Below are 23,211 nucleotides of genomic sequence, written 5' to 3'. Positions count from 1 at the left end.
TGTCAGAAAAAATATATATAAAAAAAGTCATAGTTAAGTATGTCCAAAAAAGTCATAGTTAAGTATGTCCAAAAAAGTCAGAAAAAAAGTAAATAAAAAGTCAGTTTAGTATGTTAAAAAAGTGAATAAAAAAAATCATAGTATAGTATGTTGAAAAGTCATAAAAAAAAGTAAACAAAAAAAATATAGTATAGCATGTCAGAAAAAATATATATTAAAAAGGTCATAGTTAAGTATGTCCAAAAAAGTCAGAAAAAAGTAAATAAAAAGTCAGTTTAGTATGTTAAAAAAGTGAATTAAAAAAAAGTAATCGTAAAGTATGTCGAAAAAAATAATAAAGTCATAGAAAAGTATGTCGAAAAAAGTAATGGTTTAATATGTCAAAAAAGTCCTTAAAATGTCATAGTATAGCATGTCGGAAAAAATATATATAAAAAAAGTCATAGTAAAGTATGTCCAAAAAAGTCATAAAAAAGTAAATAAAAAAAGTCAGGAAAAAAGTAAATAAAAAGTCAGTTTAGTATGTTAAAAAAGTGAATTAAAAAAAAGTCATAGTATAGTATGTTGAAAAGTCATAAAAAAAAGTAAACAAAAAAAATATAGTGTCAGAAAAAATATATATAAAAAAATTCATAGTTAAGTATGTCCAAAAAAGTCAGAAAAAGTAAATAAAAAAAGTCAGAAAAAAAGTAAATAAAAAGTCAGTTTAGTATGTTAAAAAAGTGAAAAAAAATCATAGTATAGTATGTTGAAAAGTCATAAAAAAAAGTAAACAAAAAAAATATAGTATAGCATGTCAGAAAAAATATATATTAAAAAAGTCATAGTTAAGTATGTCCAAAAAAGTCAGAAAAAAGTAAATAAAAAGTCAGTTTAGTATGTTAAAAAAGTGAATTAAAAAAAAGTAATCGTAAAGTATGTCGAAAAAAATAATAAAGTCATAGAAAAGTATGTCGAAAAAAGTCATGGTTTAATATGTCAAAAAAGTCCTTAAAATGTCATAGTATAGCATGTCGGAAAAAATATATATAAAAAAAGTCATAGTTAAGTATGTCCAAAAAAGTCATAAAAAAGTAAATTAAAAAAGTCATAAAAAAAGTAAATAAAAAGTCAGTTTAGTATGTTAAAAAAGTGAATAAAAAAAAAGTCATAAAAAAAAGTAAACAAAAAAAATATAGTATAGCATGACGAAGAAAGTCATGAAAAAAGTCATAGTATAGTATGGTGAAAAAAGTAATAAAAAGTCATAGTACTGTATATCGAAAAAGTAAATAAAAAAAGACCCTGAAGGTTTAGCTAACTGGCTGCATCAAGTTACCCAAAATTAATTAATTAATTTTCACAACAAAAACACTACTATTGATCGTAATTATCGTTGTTATACGTTAGTGATTTATTTTGAAAATGACCGGAAGTATGTTAATTTATCACCACGGCTAGCTAAACATATCACCAAAAAACGTGAGGAAATTTGGAAACGGACGTTATTTTGACAAACTTGGGAATTTACGTGGTTACTTTTTCGCATTAAAGTGATATATGTAAATATATCGCTTTATCCTTCAGCGAGAAGTCCAACTGTCCAATATGTCATAAACGGGAAAGTAAACAGAATATTAAATATTTTATGCTGAAATCACAGTGAAATATCTGTTTTCTTCTTCGAAAACACACGCACGCACGCACGCACGCACGCACGCGCACACGCACACGCACACGCACACGCACACGCACACGCACACACACACACACACACACACACACACACACACACACACACACACACACACACACACACACCCTTTATTTTTCCTGTTTTTATGTAAACCATTAAACATAAGATGCTTCCTCAACACTGGAAAAAAAATGCACAAGAAAAAACAAAAACGTATGTATTTTTAAAGACATGAGGTGAATAGACATACTGCACATTTCTAAAGTTTATTATTAATCAGAACTTAATCAAATAATAACATTGCAATGATAACACTCATTAGTTTACATAATCATACTTTTTCCACAAAGATTGCCTTTACAGTGAATCAGTCTACATTAAGTGGCTAGTTGATATCTTTCATGTAAAAAAAATAGAAGAAGAAGAAGAAGAAGAAACAAGAACAAAAAGTATGAAAACTGTTCACTGATCTGTCTGTGTTACTTTTCTTTGGCAAGAACAGTTCTGAAACATTTAGTGGAAGAAAAAACACAAAACGGGTCTTTGAGATTTTGAGGAGCGCAGTCCTCTAAAAGTAGAAACTTTACATTTTTCAGAAAACAAGTTCAAGCATTTCGCTTCTCCTTTTTTTTTTTGTCCTCTCAACCCCCCCGGCTGTCTACAGCAGGTGATGGTAAAGACGTCCCCTTTAATTCCTGGGCTGGAACCAGATCTTCACAGTCGCACATTAATAAAATCGGAGGCTATTGTAGAAGCGGCACAGGCACTTAAAAGACATTGACACTGGCATACAATCTGGTACAATAGTCATGCAGTGATACAACTTGGCCAACATGACCCCGTGAGGTAATAATTAACATACTGGAGAGCTGAATGAAGCGTTGGTCTACGTTGATCCGGCTGCTTTTGCAGCAAAGAGACCCCCAGTTTTTTAACATTGAATACCCGTGCAACAGAAATAAAGGGAACCAACTTTAGCATCATGATTGTATATGTACAGTCTTATAGAAATATACACATCTACCAATTAAGTCCTCTTTTCTACAGTGTTGGGGGGCTTTGCCTTTAGCTATCGAGCTTGTCCACGGCTTTTGCGGGTGAAGGCAAAGCCATCCAGTTTGCATAAACACTATCATTGGCATATCTTGTAAAGACTGGATTAGTGGCATCATGTCTGTTGAGCGGTACCGGGCTCTTCTCAGGCCAGTTGGGGTATGACATGCCTAAAAATGAGAACATATCATTTTTCTGCACAGTGAAAGATAAACAGCGTGCAGACAGTAAGGCTCTCAAATCGAACTCTGTGGTGCCTTCCTCTCAAACAAGCCCTGGTTGGACTCTCAGGAGGTTTAAAGTTATGGCTTTGATGTGTCTAATGAAGTGAAATATCATATAATTTATTATTTTTGAGTCAAATATGAGGATGTGTAACTTTTAATCGTCACCTGAGAGTTGCGTTCAAGAGCCTTACTGTTTCTCTGTTCAGCATTGTGAAATCATCATATATCAATAGCTTATATACATTATAAAGTCTGGGAATTTAAGACAATCTGGAATTTTTTCTTTCAAAAAACACAGTGAGCGCTTGATTCAGCAAGGACCTGTTTCAAATGTGACACACTGTTTCTTCCAATGCAAACGAATGGTGGAATGACGACGATGGAAGTGCGACGGAGCGAGGAAACTAACAATCGACAGACGAAAAGCGTGAGTATGAGCGCTGCCATATAAATAAGAATGGAGGGTATATTTATATTATATATATATATATATTCAATATTTACAAAATGTAGCACTTTTTGATCAGCATTCACGTACATTAGAAGCAGGTCCGAGTAAAACAAACCAAAAAAAAAAAAAAAAAAAAGTCAAAACACAAGATCTTTTTTTTTTTTTTTTTTTTACTGAGCCTCTCATTTACGGTGAAATGGGAGATATGTCAGCATTAAATCAGCAAAAAAGAGGCATGCCTAGATCACAGTCACGCACACTTGACTACGGAAAAGAAGCCAATCACAACTTGCCAAAAAAGAGAGCTTGTGTTGTGTGTCCTGTTTCTAAAATCTAGTGAATGCGTGGGAGATTCTACCATAGAGCTTGTTTTCAATCCATGTGGAGGGGAGGGTTCGAGGGAGAGGGGCGTTATTACAGTCCACTAGTGGGGTGTCCTCTTCAGAGAGGGCGTCGTCGTACAGCAGGGCGTCGGCCGGCGTGGACGCCGCCAGGTCCAGGTAGTCCTGACAAGGGGGGCAAACGAAGACATGATTAGATAGATAGATAGGTAGGTAGATAGGTAGGTACTTAGGTAGGTAGGTAGGAAGTTATGTAGGTAGTTAGGTAGGTACTTAGGTAGGTAGAAAGGTAGGTAGGTAGGTAGGTAGGTAGGTAGGTAGGTACTTAGGTAGGTAAAAAGGTAGGTAGGTAGGTAGGTACTTAGGTAGGTAGGTAGGAAGTTATGTAGGTAGTTAGGTAGGTACTTAGGTAGGTAGGTACTTAGGTAGGTAGGTACTTAGGTAGGTAGGTAGGTAGGTACTTAGGTAGGTAGGTACTTAGGTAGGTGGGTAGGGAGTTATGTAGGTAGTTAGGTAGGTACTTAGGTAGGTAGGTACTTAGGTAGGTAGGAAGTTATGTAGGTAGGTAGGTAGGTACTTAGGTAGGTAGGTACTTAGGTAGGTAGGTAGGTAGGTAGGAAGTTATATAGGTAGTTAGGTAGGTACTTAGGTAGGTAGGTACTTAGGTAGGTACTTAGGTAGGTAGGTACTTAGGTAGGTACTTAGGTAGGTAGGTACTTAGGTAGGTACTTAGGTAAATAGGATCCTAGGTAGGTAGGTACTAAGGACGGTAGGTAGGTAGGTAGGTACTTAGGTAGGTAGGTAGGTAGGTAGGTAGGTACTTAGGTAGGTAGGTACTTAGGTAGGTACTTAGGTAGGTAGGTACCTAGGTAGGTAGGTAGGTACTTAGGTAGGTAGGTACGAAGTTATGTAGGTAGTTAGGTAGGTACTTAGGTAAATAGGATCCTAGGTAGGTAGGTACTTAGGTAGGTAGATAGGTAGATACTTAGGTAGGTAGGTAGGTAGGTAGGTAGGTAGGTACCTAGGTAGGTAGGTAGGTAGGTAGGTAGGTAGGTACTTAGGTAGGTAGGTAGGAAGTTATGTAGGTAGGTAGGTACTTAGGTAGGTACTTAGGTAGGTAGGTACTTAGGTAGGTACTTAGGTAAATAGGATCCTAGGTAGGTAGGTACTAAGGACGGTAGGTAGGTAGGTAGGTACTTAGGTAGGTAGGTAGGTACTTAGGTAGGTAGGTAGGTAGGTAGGTAGGTACTTAGGTAGGTAGGTACTTAGGTAGGTACTTAGGTAGGTAGGTACCTAGGTAGGTAGGTAGGTACTTAGGTAGGTAGGTACGAAGTTATGTAGGTAGTTAGGTAGGTACTTAGGTAAATAGGATCCTAGGTAGGTAGGTACTTAGGTAGGTAGATAGGTAGATACTTAGGTAGGTAGGTAGGTAGGTAGGTAGGTAGGTAGGTAGGTAGGTACCTAGGTAGGTAGGTAGGTAGGTAGGTAGGTAGGTAGGTAGGTACTTAGGTAGGTAGGTAGGAAGTTATGTAGGTAGGTAGGTACTTAGGTAGGTACTTAGGTAGGTAGGTACTTAGGTAAATAGGATCCTAGGTAGGTAGGTAGGTAGGTAGGTACTTAGGTAGGTAGGTACTTTGGTAGGTAGGTACCTTTGTAGGTAGGTAGGTAGGTAGGTACTTAGGTAGGTAGGTAGGTAGGTAGGTACCTAGGTAGGTAGGTAGGTACTTAGGTAGGTAGGTACTTATGTAGGTAGGTAGGTAGGTAGGTACTTAGGTAGGTAGGTACTTTGGTAGGTAGGTACCTTTGTAGGTAGGTAGGTAGGTAGGTAGGTAGGTAGGTACTTAGGTAGGTAGACAGACAGACAGAGATAGATAGATAGATAGATAGATAGATAGATAGATAGATAGATAGATAGATAGATAGATAGATAGATAGATAGATAGATAGATAGATAGATGCAGGTCACTGATGTCTCCTGTGTACTACTAAATACTGTCTACTCATTCCAAGTCATGTGCCCACTCCCCTCCTCGTGATAACAGGGAAGAAGCAGCCCGCTGTATTGTGGGACGTCGGCATTCCCTCGTCCTTCTATTTTTAGCCCGACTCGAACAGCAGGCGCCCGACCTCCACGCTCTGTGATTACGCTGCCCAGAGCCACATTACAGGATTGTTCTTCAAACACTAATTATGGTATCTAAAGCGTTTTGGGATGAGTGACGGATCATACAGCGGTGCAGCGTGTGTGTGTGTGTCTGTGTGTGTGTGTGCAAGCCAACAGTACACGACGTCCACCAGAAATTATTTACTCCTCATTCTGAAGCCAGCGGCAAATCCGAACGGATCGGAAAAGCAAAAGAGCTCCGCCAAATCTCAATGATTCATCACAAAAGTTTGTCAAAATTACGCCAGCTATGCATGGAAAGAGGCTGATTAATAGCCGCCCACACACACACACACACACACACTGTTTCCTGTGGAAGAATATGAATAACTTATTATAATGTATTGCATTGACTTCACCGTACCCGACTCTTCACCATCATCTTTTCCAGTTCTTTGCTGATGTCTGAGAACATCTGCCTCTTCTCCGGTTCTTGTTTCCAGCATCGGAGCATGAGATTATACCTGTGGAAGGAAAAAACATTTGAATCCTCCCAGCACACATTTTCCATGACTGTCTCAATGCGGTGGAGGAGGTGGAGGAGGGGAGTTATTGCACTCGGTGGAGCTGCTGTTAGACTAACGGAGCGGAGGCTCACATTTCCTCGGAGCAGTTCTCGGGTCTCTCCATCCTGTAGCCTGTCTTGAGCAGGTTGAAGAGGCGTTCAGGAGCGATGCCCGGGTACGGATTTCCTCCCAGGGTCACTATCTCCCACAGCAGCACACCAAAGGACCAGCTGCAAGGAAAACACAATATTCCAATATAATAGAGAATGGAATAATCTGTGTAGTTACTTAAAAGAAACAGTGAGATCGTACTCACACGTCACTTTGTGTTGTGTAAATGTGATCAAACAAGGACTCTATCGCCATCCATTTAACGGGGATACGACCCTGAAACAGAGAGAGTTTTAATGTAACGGTATTATTATTAACGCACCGACATGAGTGACTTTTCTCTCTTTTCTGTACCTTGCTCCTCTTGACGTACGAGTCCTCTTCGTACACGTCTCTGGAGAGGCCGAAGTCTGAGATCTTCATCTTCCGGCCTTCAGCCACGAGGACGTTTCGTGCTGCGAGGTCCCTGTGAACGAGCTGCAGGGACCAAAACGCTCATTTAAATAAAAATATAAACGTGTCTTTCGGTGCTCAAAGTGGTTTTCATTCTTCTAAAATTTTAATTTAAACTACTTTAAACAATCTCAGCCGACATGTTTTATCTGCTTTCATTTCTTATTCTTCTGACACCTTTAAATGTTTTACCCTTCAACATCATTCAGCCCTCCAATTCCCCATCAACTGCTTATTTTATTCAGGCTGTAACATAAACTGTAGTATTTCAAATGTTTCTGCAGTGACATTTTATTTAGAAAATGTCATTTTTCCCCCAGTCTGTTATAAAAAATACCTTCATTTCTGCCAGGTACTGCATGCCTCTGGAGATCTGCCACGCGAAGGAGATCAGGTCCCCCATGGTGAGCGCCCTGTCGTCCGGGTTCTCCAGGTAGCTGGAGTTGCGGTTGGCGTCCCTGCCCATGTAGCTGGGGCCAACTTTCCGACTCTCGCGCAGGAAGTTGCGGAGCGACCCGTACTTGGCATATTCCACGATGAGATACAACGGACCTATTCAGATAAACGGAGCACTTAAGAGTCCGTGTGGAAACACACATGTCCGGAGAGGGAGGAGGGAGGAGGGCTTACCGTCCTGACTGCAGGCTCCGTACATCTTTATGACGTGCGGATGGTTGACTTGCTTCAGTAAAGTGAATTCTGACAGCAGGTCACGCAGCTCACTGTGAGAGGCGTTTTCTGTCAGAGGAAAGACGGCATCGTTATAATCTCTTCATGCTTCTCGTGCATTCGCCCCCCTGACCTCTGACCTCTCTTACCTTTAAGCATTTTCACAGCCACAGTGGTGTAACCAGCTTTTCCTTTCAGCCTGAAGGCGGTCGCCTTGACCACTTTCCCAAACTCTCCTTCTCCCAACGTCTTGCCAAGCACGAGGTTTTTACGAGGGAACTCCCACTTAGGATCCTCCTGTTGGAGAAACACGGGAACATTGCTTTACTTCTCCACCAGCTCGACGCGTTACCCTGGAAGAGAAGCCGATCACGAGGCCTGAACGAGGTGGCTTACGGGGATCTTAAAGGTGTCGGTCTCGATGGAGTCCTGCGAGCCCCGGCGCAGGTTGTTGGCCGGGAAGCTGATGGGGTACGCCTGAGCCGGCCGGCGGAACGTCATCTCGGCGGAGGCGATCGGGGGCTTCGGCGAGTTCTTGTGGTAGCGGCGGATGAAGTAGGAGGAGAGGAGGATGGAGACGATGAAGGACAGCAGCAGCGCCGTGGCGATGATGGTCTTACACATGTCGTCGCAGATCGCCTCTGGAGGACAGAAGGATGCACTGAATTAGCTTGTGTGTCACTTTACTGTCAGGTTTGTGTGGTTTATCAACAACTCACCCTCGATGTCCTCCTTCTCACAGAAGCACCTCTCGGAGTAGCAGTAGCAGGTCCCGTAGCCGGCCTGGATCCCGTTCCTCAGGCCTCGCTCGTGACCTCCGATAACGGTTTCCTCTTCAGAGACAGGAAACGGTTAGAACGGCTCCTATTTGCAGATTCATACTCAATAAAACACAAATGCACTTCATGAAATTCTTACTAGTACAGTCTTGTGGACAGATTGACGCATCTTTGCTTTCGACGGCATCACAAAAGCTGTCTGGACATGTCCGGAGGTCGGGGGAGCAGGTTGAGTAGTTCTCAGATATTCCTGCAAACACAAAAGAGAGATAAAATATTAGCAGATGACAAACAAACGTTGAAGTTTGGTCGACTTGTCTAAAAGAAAAAAGGGCGGCAGCTTGAACAACAGCAACTTTCTTTAGCTGTTTGTATTCATCATTAACACCACATTGTCTGTGACTCTCATTCCTGTCTGAAAAAATAATGTTACTGGGAAGGATCCACATGTTGGTTCTGATTATATTTATTTATTGTGAGAGTTGGTTAAATTAAATGTACCTTTCTCTGTGCCTTGCCTCCACTGGCATCGCCCCGTTGTCGCCCCGAGGCCTCGGATGGACTCGCAGTCTCCTCGCCGTCTGTTTTCTGCACAGGAAAGGAACTGCTGGCTCTCCTCGCTGACCTTAATGGCTATATGCAACGAGTAGAGAACAAACACACATGACTAAATCTTTAAAGGACATTTGGAAGAAGAGAAAACGGTTGAAAAGAGGCTGCAGGTGTGTGTCACTAAAAATTCAGCAGAGGTTAAACTGAAGATCTCTTGTGGAATGTTCAATGAACCTGGACTGTGACAGTCACCATCTAGTATGATGTGGATCTGCGTGCTGGCCTCCAGCTCCGTGTGCTCCTCCTGGGCCACCACCAGGTAGTGCAGGTCCTGGCACTCGGGCCGACGCAGCGCCTCCGTGTCGTTGACGTAGAGCAGCCCCCACATCTCGTCCTCGGCCTGCGTGATGCCCACGGCGGCGTAGCAGGACTGCAGGTCGGCCGACGCGTTCCTCTCCGGGACCTCCAGCCGGTACGTGACCCTGAAGCCATCGAACTGCTGGCAGTTTTCCACGCAGACTCTGCCGACCTGAGAGGAGGTTAAGTGGATAGTTGGCATAATGCGAAAATTAATAAAAAATAATGTTATGGACCTTTATGGCAGCTACTTTAGAGAAGCTCCGGCCAAAAACTCTTTTATTCCCACTGCAGTATTCGTTTTAAACTCGGCCAAATCCTCACTTTTTAATACAGTTTGCAAACCTGCTTATTTATTTATGAGGGTTTTGAGTGTGTGTGTGTGTGTGTGTGTGTGTGTGTGTGTGTATGTGTGTGTGTGTGTGTGTGTGTGTGTGTGTGTGTGTGTGTGTGTGTGTTTAATGTAAGTCTTTCATAGGTGTATGTCTTTATGTTCTCTGTAAGTCCCTCACCAAAGACAAGCTTCTATCACCATGTTAAAGACAACATTTTTTATTTTATTTAAATACTAATTAAGGAATTACATTTTTTGTTGTTATTTTACTGAGCCAGTAGGTGGCAGTCTCACAGCATGCATGTCAACACTATTCAGCATTCAGAGTTAAATCTGATTGGGGAATAAAATAATTGTTTTTGACACTTCAGTGACATCTACTTTACAGAATTTACTGATTCAAACTGAATTTTTAATTTGTTTATGATTAATAATTATAAAAAACTGAAACGTTTTTAACTTCTTCCTATCTCTTTTGAACATGAACTATATTATTTGAGCCATGTATTTATCACTTAGGATTCTGAGGATCCCATTTGCTTGTTTTTCTTTTTTGCTTTCATTTTTACTGCTCATTCACTATATTAAGTTTGTATTATTATTTTTAACATGTTCAATAAAGATTAAAAGAAAAAGCTTTGTTTTAGTAAGCCGGAGCTACTCAGGTGTACATCTTTACCATCTTTCAGACATGTTGATGTGATGCATACGGGTCTGAGTTACTGTAAAACAACTTGAAAACACATTGAGTGATTCTTTAAGAAACAGCAGATTAAACAGAGACGAGTACCTGAGCATAAAAGGAGGCTCTGCGCGTCAGCGTGAACATATGCGTGATGTTGGCGAAGCCGACGTGCACGGGTAGGATGGTGACGTTGAAGTGCAGGGACACGGTTCCCTCCAGACCGGGGTAGGTGGTGTCATTGACCAGGTAGTCCAGCTGCACGGTGCGGTTCTCCGTCACCAACAGATTCCTCTTCAGGACCAGCTCTGCCATCGGATGGAAATGTGGATTAAAAACTTGTGTTCATATAAAAACGGATGATTTGCAGCAGCTTCTTGATCACTCACGGTAGTCGTGGACGGTCTCTCGAATTCCTCCAACAGCAGCTTTCTTTTCACTGAAGGTGCCTTTTATGTCGAATGTTTCCTTTATCCAGGGGTCGTTGTTGAGCAACGTCCCCACGTATTTATTGTGACTCTGGTCGATGGGGTAGATGGGGGTCAAATCTCTGTCAAACACAAACAAAGCCCCAAAAGAGCCACCCTGAAGGAGAAAGAAGAAGTGAGACATGGATCAAACCAACATCAGGCCTATAAACCAATCAAACTGCTCATCAGTCGCCTCACTTTTGTCCGGTTGAAGTTGATGACGACATCTGCCGTGTCCGTCCCGTTGACGTACGGCGCGTTGTCGTCCTCGTCGTTGACAAAGACGTCCAGCGAGGTTTCCACCTTGGTGATGAGGGTCTCCGTCCGGACCGTGCAGACCAGCAGGAGGCGGTAGCACTCGCTCTCCTCGCGGTCCAGCGGCGCCGTCACCACCAGCTCCGTGGTGTTCTCGTCCACGGCAAACGGCGCCGGTGCATCTGGAGACGAGAACCAGGTGTTACCATGATGAATTCAACTTCTAACCTGTGAGCTCCTTGTTTGAAACCACTAACCTGACTCCACGTTGTAAGAGATGGTGTAGTTGGGGCAGACGTTGAGTCTGGTGAGACGCCGGAGCTGCCGCAGGGCCCCCGGGAACCTGTTCTCCATGATGTGGGGGTTGGAGGTGTCTCTGTGGGGGAAGCACAGCTCCTTCATGTCCGTCTGAGCGCACTGAGGCATCGTGGCGTTGACGAAGTCCAGCGTGACCCGAGGGGAGTTCCTGAGGCACTGGGACTTCTTGGTGAGGTTGGGTACCACCATGGCGTGCAGGAACAGCTTCTTCACGGACCAGGAGTGTTGATCTGATGGGACACACAGCCAAAATCATCTCTTTTTTGATGACTAAGCTCTTCTTCTTGAATGCCTGCACCCAATTACATTATCATCCTGAAGACCGGAGCCAAACTAGAATGCAAAGGCAGCTGATTTACTGGTGTGTAGGGGACAGCTGGCACAGGGTGGAGGCGACGCATCGCCGTTAAAACACCTTCCAACTCACACAACAAGGCGAAGTCGTTCTCCTCCAGCGTCTTGTTCAGGCTCAGCACTCCGGTGTGGACGTCCAGGCTGAACCAGGAGCTGTAGGCCGGGCGTCGGATGGAGCTCGTCCAGCACAGGTAGAAATGCGGCCGCTCGGAGTCCTGGTCCAGCATGGCGTGGACCTGCAGGACGGGCGTCCCCGCCGGCTGGCCGACGTACACCGTCTCAATGTACTCATTCTGAGGGAAGTACAGCGCCGTCGCTCCTGCAGGGAGGAGAAATAAGCAGATGTTAGAGAGCAAAGCCAAGTGAATCTCAGGGGTTTGGTTTGATTTCCCTTTCAGGAAAACTGGGGGGAAAAAGGCCTGATGGTGTTATTACAGAGCACTTATCTGACATCTCTTTCTGGAAATTTAACTGCGGGAACAATGCCGTCTGGCCACCGACTGGAAATGAACATATATATACATGGAATATGACAGGTACTGGGTTTCCCCCTCCCCCCTCTGACACGTCTTTCATCTCCCCCGTTAGCGGAAATTGAAAGGAGGGCTCGAATAACACTTATGCAGCCCTTTTAATGAATTTCTCATACGGTCAATAACATGTGGTTTCCGATTCTCCTTGTGTTCACCTTGAAGAAGTTTAATTACAAGGGATAACATGATATGGAGGAGAAATGAATCATAACCTGCCAGGGGAGGGGGGGGGGGTTCAGACAGCACACGAGCGCTGAGGAAATCCATAAAGAGCTCCAGCGAGCTGTGCGTTTTACAGGAAAATGGAGATGCGAGTGTTCCTCCTGTAATTATATCCACTATGTTCCTCTTTGACGACGGCAGGCGACCATTTAGGGAACGCACTAATGTCATTAGCAGACAGCAAAACTAGATTTTCTATTTCTGTTGGTGCAGTCGAGGCCTCGGCTCTGGTTTCAGACATTGATTTAATTTCGCGGGGGTTGGATGACAGGAGGCCGAGCTGATGGATAAAATGTGGCCGTCCTTCCTGAAGGATGGAGATACACTCCGGGAGGCTGCAGCCCCCTTTTTATTAAAAGTGTTGGTCGGAGACAAAGACAAACAGCAGCTTTGGCGGATGTCAGATTCATGACTCAGATTTTAGGGATGGTTTTCCATTTGTTAAATTTACCACAAACTAATTCAAACCGCTCGTGCTTAACCTTGAAAAATGTCTTGAGGCTTTTTCTGGTTTAGGTTTGCTGCATTGTTTTTTCTTCTTCTTCTTCTTGGGTATATTAATCTGATAGACGCCACCCAAAATGCTTGAAACAATATACAATATACTCGAAAAGACAACACAGAGATCGACTGACGATGCTTAAAAAAACAACCTGAATTATTGTTCATTCGAAATTAAAACAGGAGTAACTCACTCGTTCATTTGGACAAATCTGTTTGCAGCAATGGATGTTGTATTCAAACTAAATAAAAAATATCTTATATATCTGGCCATGAGCTGCAGAATTGCAGCCATAAATCAAAGTGAATCTGGGATGTTATGAAGCTGCAGAGCCGGACCAAAGGAGCACAAAAAGATCATTTTAAGTTTCCTTTAAAGTGAAACAATCTGTTTCTGTTTAAAAAGCCATACATTGTCTTTTTCTCATGTAATAACCTCGGGAGGCAGAAACAATGGTTCAACGTGGATGGATGGCCTTGTGTTTACAGTAATAAAACATGATATAGCACCAAAACATTTTAAATATAACTCTCAGCAAGTGGCGGTAAATAATAATAATAATATATAAGAATTCCCAGAGCAAAATAACAGAAAAATCAATGCCATTCCATCTGTGTACTTAGAATGTAATTACAGTACTTACAACTAGAGGGAGCTATTACCAAGCTGACACAATAAGAGCAGAGAACTGCAGCTTAATAACTCTCATAATACATTATTAGACTAATGGCTGCATTAATTTGATAAGATGCTAAAGATCCAGGATTAAATTATTGCCTTTAACAAGACAGAAGAAATACTCCTTTCAGCAGCCCTCTGTTATAGAAATGAAAGGAAATAATCTCATCCACAGATATCTCACACATGACACCGTCATGAATCAAAAGCCGGAGCGGATGACAGCAGCTCTGCAGAAAGAGAACCGGCGGGGTCCGACATGTGGACCGGGGGAGCTGAATGCATCTGTGAATGCTTGGACTTGGCTGGAAGCCACGGTGGCTGGACCCCGCGCAACACAATTTGTTTATATCATTCAAAATTCAATTTCTTTCCAGGACCCAAGCCAACAGAAAGCAGGCAGTTTATATCAAAACTAATTAATTGGATGGATCAAGCAGGCCCTCCCTTTAACGAATGGCATCTCTGGTTCTGTGATGCCATGATGATTTTCCTAAAAAAAGGCCTGACTCATTACCTTCCCCTAAATGACCTGAAGGAGTAACGGAAATATAGAAAGTAATGACGTCTCAACCCCAAGATGACCATGCAAAGGCGGTTTTACAAGCTGGTTTGGGGCGGCTGTAGCTCAGGGCGAGAGAGAGTCATCCTTCAATCAGAAGATTGGCGGTTCGAATCCCAGCTCCTCCAGTCTGCATGCTGTCTCCTTGGGCAAGACACTGAACCCCCAATTGCCCCTGATGCTGCACGTGAACGAGTAAAAGTGACTGAATGTAGCTACTTAGCTAGAAAAGCACTATATAAATGCAGGTCCATTTACCATTTGGGAGCAGCCGTGACCTCCCAAAGGTCAAAGTGTCAAAACACCAGCCGCCACCATAAGCAGAGGGACCTTTTACGGTCTTCAAACAGCGATAAAAGCCACGCTCGAGCTGCCATACACAGTGCCATGTCTTCAAAAGGCAGCGTAAGTAATTTTGCAAACAAAGCCCCGTGTTTGAACAGCAGGACTCTCGTAGCGATCCCTGTTTACAAGAGATATCGTGTGCTGCCGAGCGGAGAGTGAAACTGAACTCAAAAACAAAACAACACACGTACGCCTTTGACTGTGGCACTTTTCCTTCAGTTAATTATGGCCTGTGTCACTTTTCTGTCTCTTTTTCTTTTTTAAGTGTGGAAGGACAAAAAGGACACGAGCTCAGTCGTCAGAATCACCAGCGACCGCAGCGCTGTCTGGGACCGGTCAGAGCTGATAGGGTGGGACGCCCTCTCTCTCTCTCCCTCCATCGTCCCAGACAAAGACAGGAACTCAATTAGCTCAATGCGTGCTCCGGCTGATAGATTTACCAGCTATGAGCTCATGTGTTAGACCGACCTGGTCTCCCAATGTGGATCTCCCACCCAGACGTCCTCCTTCACATCGACCCCTAGCTGCTGATTCATTCTCCTCACCAGATCAGGGGGCGCTTTGAGGGGGGGGTCAGGCAAAAGTGACCTTGGGGAGCCCATCCGGCCAAACAAATGAAAAACCCTGGCTTCGTTAATTTAAGTAGTGATTTAATTATTCTCTGGACGTCTGAATCATACAAACCACCATCCTCTTGCCTTGTTTTCCTACTCCCGCCGGGACGCCCTTGTCTTGGCGCCGAGCACCCTTTTCTCTCCCAAGGTCAACGTCTGTCCCCCGTCCTCCCTGCTAACGACCCATTGGACAGGCTGCGTATGTGGCAGCAGACCGATCAATAACCGTACTAATCAACAGCCATGCTGATTGTTTCCCCCCTGATGAGACGGACGGCTGCAATCATCTCCGTTTCACTTTGTTCGTTATCACTGTTCATTTCCACTAATATCCATGTTTTCAAATGATCTCTCCCCTATCACAAAGCGGCGGTTACCACGGCGATACATAAATACTATCATAATCCCTGAAACCCATCACGATTACTCCGCTCCCAAAGATGTAACAGTTATGAGAACGACTTCTCCTCGAGGTTTCAATTAACTAAAAAGCTGCACGTTGGGCTATAATTCCACTTATGAGGGCTATTATTGATCATAATGTTTGGAAATCTCTCCCTCTTGGTTTCCTGTGCCGGCACACGCGATTGCTTCGTCATCTCACACCGGAATCCAGAATTTAATAAAGTCCGGATTGTGATTATTTCAATCCCAAAACAACACGGTGGGGTGGGGGGGGGGCGATAAGGAGAGGAAGTCACATCCTGTCATGATGACACGGTCATTAAAAACTTTTCATCAGAGTAATACGATCTGGGGTTGGGGGGGAGGAGGTAGTCGGGGGCTCCGGGTGGATTACTCAGGTTTACCGTGATGCGTACCGTAACATAATAATCAATTACGCCAGAATATAATCCAATTAGCCCTCAGAGGATACAAGAGCTAAGATCCAATGAACCATGTTCATCAGTCATCGAGAAATCTAATAGAGCGTCTCCTCGGGGGGGAAATCCAGTTTGAAGGATTCCTGCGGGAGCGTCGGTGGCATCAAAAATTGAACACGTGGTGCGTCATGGAGCCAGTCATTAGACTGCTTTGATAAAAACAAACCCTCTCTAGTCCACATGACGGCGGCGGTAAATAGACATCAGATGGACTCGCAGAGACATCAAGTAGGTTTTTATTTGCTTAAATAGTTTCAGATTCCAACACGACTGATTTCTTTCTGACGATGCTCCCTTTAAATTACGTGTCTTTGTATTGGCTCCCACTAATTGCTTCCAGAGAAAGACACTCTGTACATTCATTAGAGAGAGAGAGAGAGAGAGAGAGAGAGAGAGAGAGAGAGAGAGAGAGAGAGAGAGAGAGAGAGAGAGCCTTCATCCTTCCAGCTAATGGCTCTGTGAGGTTCAACATAGTGCTTTGAGTGAAGCGCTAACATCACAGTGACGATGCTAAACACTGAGCTTCAGTGTTCATACCTTTAGCCTGTTAGCATGCTAACATTTGCTAATTTGTGCTCAACACAAGGTGGAGGCATTGTGGGATGGTCACTATAGTATTGCAGGACCACAAACCAAAGTATTCAATTAAAATGTGATGGATGATGAAAATAAAGTTTTGCACAAATACATTATTCACTCATTTAAAATGGTAAATATTATTATATTATGGTGCATATGTACATAGTGTCTTTTTATGGGTCATTTTTTCATTATAGTTATTGTTTATTCTTGTAAATATCATGCGCACTGAAGGCCAAGGCAAATTCCTTGTATGTGAAAACGTATTTGGCAATAAACTCCTTTCTGATTCTGATTCTGATTCAGGATTCAGCTTCTGGGGATCACGAATGAACAAGATTTCACAGCAATCCACCCAAACGCTAAAGCTGCACTGTGACTAAAAGCTAAATGGATAAGAACCTTTTTGTCATCGTGTAAATAAACACCTGAGACATCCCGATGAATTAAATATAAAATGTATTACTAGTAAACCTCTGATTCCACATTAACAATAGCGTGTGCAGTATTTTTAGCATCATTAAATAGTAATACCTTTAAATATGAGATATTACTTTGAGCTGCCGTGACGTCGTCACCACATCAGGTTTCACAGCGACTCTGCTGGATTACAGTATGGAAACAAAAGGGAGGGCTGTTGTCTTTACGGGAGAGAATGGAGGGCGTTTTCCCGCACACATGGAAGTGAAGAGTTTCTGGCACTGGCAGGTGGCGGACGGAGTGAAAGGCCCGGTCGGAAAAAATTAATTTCCAGAATGTTTGCCCACTTCAGGGAAGTGAGGGAGCAAACAAACGGACACGGGACGACGCCAGGGAAAGGCCTTTAAACAGGAGGCAACAATTATAATCTACAAATTCACATCCAAACGCTGGCGCACGCAATCCCACGTTCTGACGTGGAAATGAAATGAGCCGAGCTCCCTCTTTTTGTTTTCCGCTCATTGTTGGAGACGGCGGGTCAAACACAGCGAGGCCCGTGTGAAACGAGAGGACTGGATGCCCCGAGGGCCAAATTTAAATCAATGTCTCCTTGTCCTCGCAACATAGCAAATTAGATTCTCCCCATGCATGATGGGAAGTGTGACCCCGAACTGACTAGAGGATCAGGCGGAGAGCTTTGACAGGTTGGAGCAGCATCGGCGGCGGAAACAGTCCGGAGTTTGAGGTTTGGCACCAAAAGACTCTCAGCAACAGCAGTCATCATAAAAGTGGGTGTTGTCCCTCGATCAGACGTGATATTTCAATCTTAATGGGATGATTATTGGCAAGAAAGGAGGAGCCATAACTGAAAGTCAAAAACGTCAAACTTTGAAAGTGCTGCATCACCGCTCTGACGCTGGTCGTCTGCAGCTCGCCGTCCTCGGAGGCAGAAAGGAGGTTTGGGAGGGTGAGACCAACGCAATAAACTAAACACCAATAACTACATTAGCCTGCGCCACAGATAAGTAATCAAATCATTTCTTTTTCAGAGAGAATTTAATATAAAAGATAAAACTCTTGTATGGTGATGCTCTCCAATTATCCTAAAAGAGACGTTGTGACAACAAGACGGAGAAATTGGCCAGATTTATTATTCATCCTCGGGCGGCACACAAGACAGATGCTTTGCTATATCATATAATGTAACCAGGAGCTTAATCAAATAGTAGCGTGCATCAAATGAGATTTATTGGCCCGATCCTTCTCAAGAAGGAAGAGATGCTGATGAAAATGATCATTCTAATGCAAAGAGGAGGAGGAGGAGGAGGAGGAGGAGCTTAAAGAAGCTGCAGCCTCGGACGACGAGGGGCCGACACCGCTTGGTTATGGTTTCAAAAGGTCACAGGGCGAAGAGGGGTCAAAGCTACTGTGGCAAGGTCACGGCGGGAGATAAACGGATCGATGCTTTTTACGCGAAAACATCTGCGGCTCTTCTTGGGAGGGAGGGGGGGGGGGGGGGAGATGGATCACACAGAAGTGTCTGTTAAGAGGATTTGGTTCATTTGAGTTTCAACTCCTCTGCAAAGCAACCAGCATGTCCTTAAACGCCACACCGATGTCCACATGCACCTCCCTGACCTCCAAAGTTCAAATCTCAACAACCACGACCGTCCAGGAGATTTCTGTAACTCAAACACATCTCCACCATCTCCAATCACACACGCCTTTTATTCTCCTCTATTTGATTTCTTGACCTGCTTTTACTTCTTCTAGAAGCTCACAGCGACGCGGCCACATTCACAAAATGCTGACGACTCTAATAGTGAGCGCTGATTGCCAATTTCCCTTCCTGTGATTGCCTCAGCAAGAAACACTAAAGTAATGGATCACCTGGACCCTGGATAGCGAGGGACCAAACACTAAATAACTTTAGTTTTTCTACAATCGAATCCAGAATCGATCAAATATCAAAAACGACTTGTATGGTGATGAAAACTCTCACTAGAGGCTTTGATGACCGACACTTCTATGATGTAACAACTTATAAAGAAGTGGCTTTGGGAGGAAATGACGTGGAGGTCAGACACAAACAGAGAAACAGATGAACGTACAGCTAAAAAATCAATCCGACGTGTGGCTTTGAGGGCAGTTAACGTCCGACGTTACAATCCGAACGCTGTGTGCACTTGTATAACAGGGGATATTTTCCTAAAGAAAACAAACAGCCAGTGTTTGCCCAGAGATAGGAGCAGCTGCTGCACACCTGCCCTGCAGCCCTCCTCCTTCCTCTTCCTCCTCCTCCTCTCTGTACAAGCGTGGCTCTTTTGTTGCGACGGACGGGCAGGTGAGGAGCGCCCCGTTGTCCACGTATGGGTGTGGATTTCAGCACCCGTTTAATTACCAGCACGTCCTTGACATATGAAATGGAACTGGACCAACTGTGTTCCTCTATAAATACCGGGATAGAAACGCCCCACGTCGGTGACAAAGCAGCACAAAGCAGAGACGCATCATTTCTACTCAAAGTGGGATGTGATGTGAACCCCCCCCCCTTCCTCAACCACATCTGTCACGATGAAAAATAAGCAGAAAGCGTTACATACGGCTGCAGCACCTTAAAAAATGTTTCATTAATCATTTTAACAACGCTGCAGGAAAGTGCTCCCCCGGGGCGATTACGTAGGCCTGTCGTTTATTAGGACTGTAAGGCTGGTTTTGCAGGCATGAAACAGCCCTGACCCCATCCACGTGCAGATGGACGACCTCTTCACATCTCAATGCCACTAGAAGACCTCTCACTTTCACACTCCACATCCCTAATGCAAGCACCGACAGTCAAACCTCTGCTCAGACTTCAAGTCCAAACACTGAATTCAGGGAATTCCATGCATTTTTGGACAATAGGCCTATATTTGTGTATTTATTTATTATTTTCCAAAGCAACATGCTTGCCCACACACACACACACACACACACACACACACACACACACACACACACACACACACACACACACACTCCTGAGCTATGAGAGACACTTTAAATATAGACAGCGATGGGAGGAGCAGTGTTGGTACAGTTGGGCTGTGGGATTGTGAGCGGGATTATAATATTATGATATACGGCAGAATTCATTTTGACTCTCGTGTTCCAGTGTGCCATACCACGCATAACAAACCGGCACACCATGCAAGTATCACTTTCTGCAGCAAACAAAAAAAACAAAACGGTGCCAGCATTGTGTTCAGATGCTTCTAGGAAAAAAACACTCACTCAGCTTCCCAAAAGGTTTTTTTTGCAATTTAGTAAAGCAATCTAGCTTCACACATGAGCAGCCAATTTAAAGTGTGGCCTGTTATGTCGGTGGACGTCTACACTTCAGGTCCACTGGCTCCACAAATCTCTCTCCTCTCCTGTGACATTCAGATTTTCAGGGAATCATACATTTAGTGAATTTAAAGTGCATCCCTTCACTACAAACACATTTGAGCTCCTGCTGTGCTCATCCAACAAGTAATGGTCGTTCTGACAGGAGATGAAGAGGATGCTTTTAAACACAGGAGAAGAAAACACCTTCAAATGTCTTTGTTTTTTAATAAAGTATTATTGGAGTTGAAGTAAGCCACTTAGAAATATTAAATTGTTTACTTTATGGGAGTCTAGAAATAAAATGATGATGATCCTTACCTTCCAGCAGCAGCAGAAGCAGCACGATGTTTCCCCGACAGAAACCACAACTTGACCCCATATTCGCGAACCATAAGTGAAAAGTTTCTGAATGAAAATGAGATTTAAAAAAAAAATGAAAAATGAAAAATGAAAAAAAAAAATGAAAAAAGTTCCTTAGAGCGAAGAATGAAAAATAAAAAGAATAGAGGATCGAAGGCGTTGTGGTGAAGCAGCGCGTGTCCCGTGTGCGCGCGCGGCTCCGGGCGGGGAGATGCAATCCTCGGTGTCCCGCAGAAAGGCTGCTGCTGTGTGCGGCTCCGGTGGCTGCTGCTGGGCTGACTGGCCGAGGGGGGGCCGGTGGGGGAGGAGGAGGAGGAGGAGGAGGAGGAGGAGGCGCGCTGCTTCACCACCACTCACTGCCCCGCTGCTTCCGCAGCAGCAGCAGGCTGCACAGCATCTACAGGAAATTTAAGAGCATAATTTAACAGCAGGTCAGTCACCTCATTAACACGCAGCTGGATGGTGGTGGAGACAAAAGTATTAAAGATTATCATTAAACGGTGGTGTTGGTGTACTTACTGCAGTGGATTCAGTTTAAAAACACAAAAAAGTCAAACAGTTCAGCTATAAATATCAGACAGCTTCTCATCTGCTCATCAATTATGCTTTTTCAGCGCCAGAGAGAAGAAACCTGAAACTATTGTTAAGACCAGCTGCAGGACTCTGGTCAGACTGGATGGTGTGTGTGTGTGTGTGTGTGTGAGTGGAGTGATGCATTGCTGCAGCCTCGGGGCAGGACACCGGTCAGTCAGTCAGTCTCACTCACACACACACACACACACACACACACACACACACATGCTCTCCAATCAATGTCTCCGCATGGAGCAACAACACTGGAGCTCACTGGGCTGCAAGAAGGGACAGCAGGGCTCCTCAGCAGCTCCAGGAAACTTTTTCACCAAGTGGAAGAAAAACACTGCTGTTGTATCTGCACCTGCTGTCTTTGGTTTACTCACCGTGTCTCAGTTGTATCATCTATAAACACAAAGAAGAAAGGGAATGCTGGAGGAAACCATAGACTGTATATATATATAGAGACAGAAAGTGAGAAAGCAGCAAGAAGTCAAAGAAAAAGCTGCAGTCAGTTCACATGTATGTGTTTTATAATTCACTTGAAGTGTACTGAAAAAAATACATGTTTTGGTTACACAATAAGCTTCTGTACAAACCAAATATATCAATTTAAAAGTAATTTCTTCAAGAAACGTGCAGATATCTCCATGTGTGAGTTTGTCGATACTGTCAACAGATACTGTGCTCAAATGTTCACTTACAGGAGAGTGTGGGGATCATTATGTGATATATAAGATAAGCCGAGTATCTGGGATAGAGTTTCCATATGACAGACTATAGGCACCCTGAGACGTATGTTCAATGGATCAATAGACATGAGGAAATGCGATGTAGTCATGGTATGTGGAACCGACACAATGCTATTCAAGCAGGAAGCCTGAATCTGAAACATAAGCAGAATATTCATCATCTCCACAGTCTAGACACTCTTTGATGTCCGCCAACAGCTTTGAGCTCATTGGCTGTTTGCAGTTCCTGTAACTCACTAAGAATGAGTCAGCTAAAATGCACACATTGAAATTAAAATATGAAAAAGCTTTATTGTGGCATGCAAACACACCAGAAGGTCTCTTTAGCGCTCTGGTGGTGAGTCTGTATTGATCTTGAGTTTCCAAAACAATCATCAGGACTTGAGTCCTGTTCAAGAGAGACGAGATGCACCTGCAGAGACTCCAAACAACTTCTGTTCACGAGAGGAAAAACAACCACGCAATGTTATCACCGAGCAGCGTGTGATCTGATTTTACTCTGCAATAAGAGAACAACGGCGTTTTCATTTCATTAGCTGGATGCTCCTTTCATGATGTACACACCACCTGACCCGACGCTGAGGGCAAACTGATGGCAGCGCGTTCAATACAGTGTGTGTACGTTCTATAAAAAACATCACTAAATCACTCGTCCACCCTGAGGAAGTATTATCATCCAAATGTAAAAAAATAAACCCCATTTCAGTAAACGAGCAGCTTAATGTGTTAAATATGTAAAAATGTTAAAGGGGCTCTTTGAGGGGAGGAGGGAGGAGGGGGGGGGGGGGGTGGGGGGTCGTCTCTTATGAATTGGATTTGTGTAATTTCCCTGATTTTCTAATACAATGAGTGCAAGAGGTGTCGGACCCATTAATGAAGCTCCTTTGTGAGCGGCGCATCTTGACCCCTATTAAAGTACTGTCGCTTGGACAGCAGATGGTATCCGCACACACATACAGGAGGAGGAGGAGGAGGAGGAGGAGGAGGAGGAGGAGTGGCCATGGCAACAGGCTCATAATGGCTGGCTTGGTGTGTAGTGGAATCACTCGGCCTAATTTGTTAAGTAC

At 43.6% G+C, this 23,211-nt stretch overlaps 1 protein-coding gene across 2 annotated transcripts; it reads right to left on the bottom strand.

Annotated features, from left to right (window-relative positions):
* Nucleotides 1-1,934: 1,934 nt before the first annotated feature.
* Nucleotides 1,935-20,912, bottom strand: ret (ret proto-oncogene receptor tyrosine kinase). 2 transcript variants are annotated; one of them, XM_084021556.1, is made up of 20 exons: nt 20,778-20,912; nt 11,825-12,070; nt 11,337-11,627; nt 11,023-11,261; nt 10,744-10,939; nt 10,463-10,662; nt 9,228-9,510; nt 8,931-9,062; nt 8,569-8,679; nt 8,370-8,483; nt 8,047-8,291; nt 7,800-7,947; nt 7,612-7,719; nt 7,319-7,533; nt 6,883-7,005; nt 6,734-6,804; nt 6,510-6,647; nt 6,276-6,375; nt 3,765-3,912; nt 1,935-2,898 (listed from the first exon to the last, which is right to left on the bottom strand). In XM_084021556.1, exons 1-20 carry the CDS (start codon nt 20,836-20,838, stop codon nt 2,741-2,743), a joined length of 3,327 nt encoding a protein of 1,108 aa, XP_083877682.1. In that variant the 5' UTR covers nt 20,839-20,912; the 3' UTR covers nt 1,935-2,740. The 2 variants fall into 2 exon arrangements, with proteins under 2 accessions (XP_083877682.1, XP_083877683.1); XM_084021557.1 differs by having other exon boundaries at nt 9,234-9,510.
* Nucleotides 20,913-23,211: the final 2,299 nt, after the last annotated feature.

The sequence above is a fragment of the Eutrigla gurnardus genome (assembly GCF_963514095.1).
Source record: "Eutrigla gurnardus genome assembly, chromosome: 11".
Classification (NCBI taxonomy): domain Eukaryota; kingdom Metazoa; phylum Chordata; class Actinopteri; order Perciformes; family Triglidae; genus Eutrigla; species Eutrigla gurnardus.
Note: the sequence above shows the minus strand (reverse complement) of the source record. Positions and strands in the feature narration are given on the sequence as shown.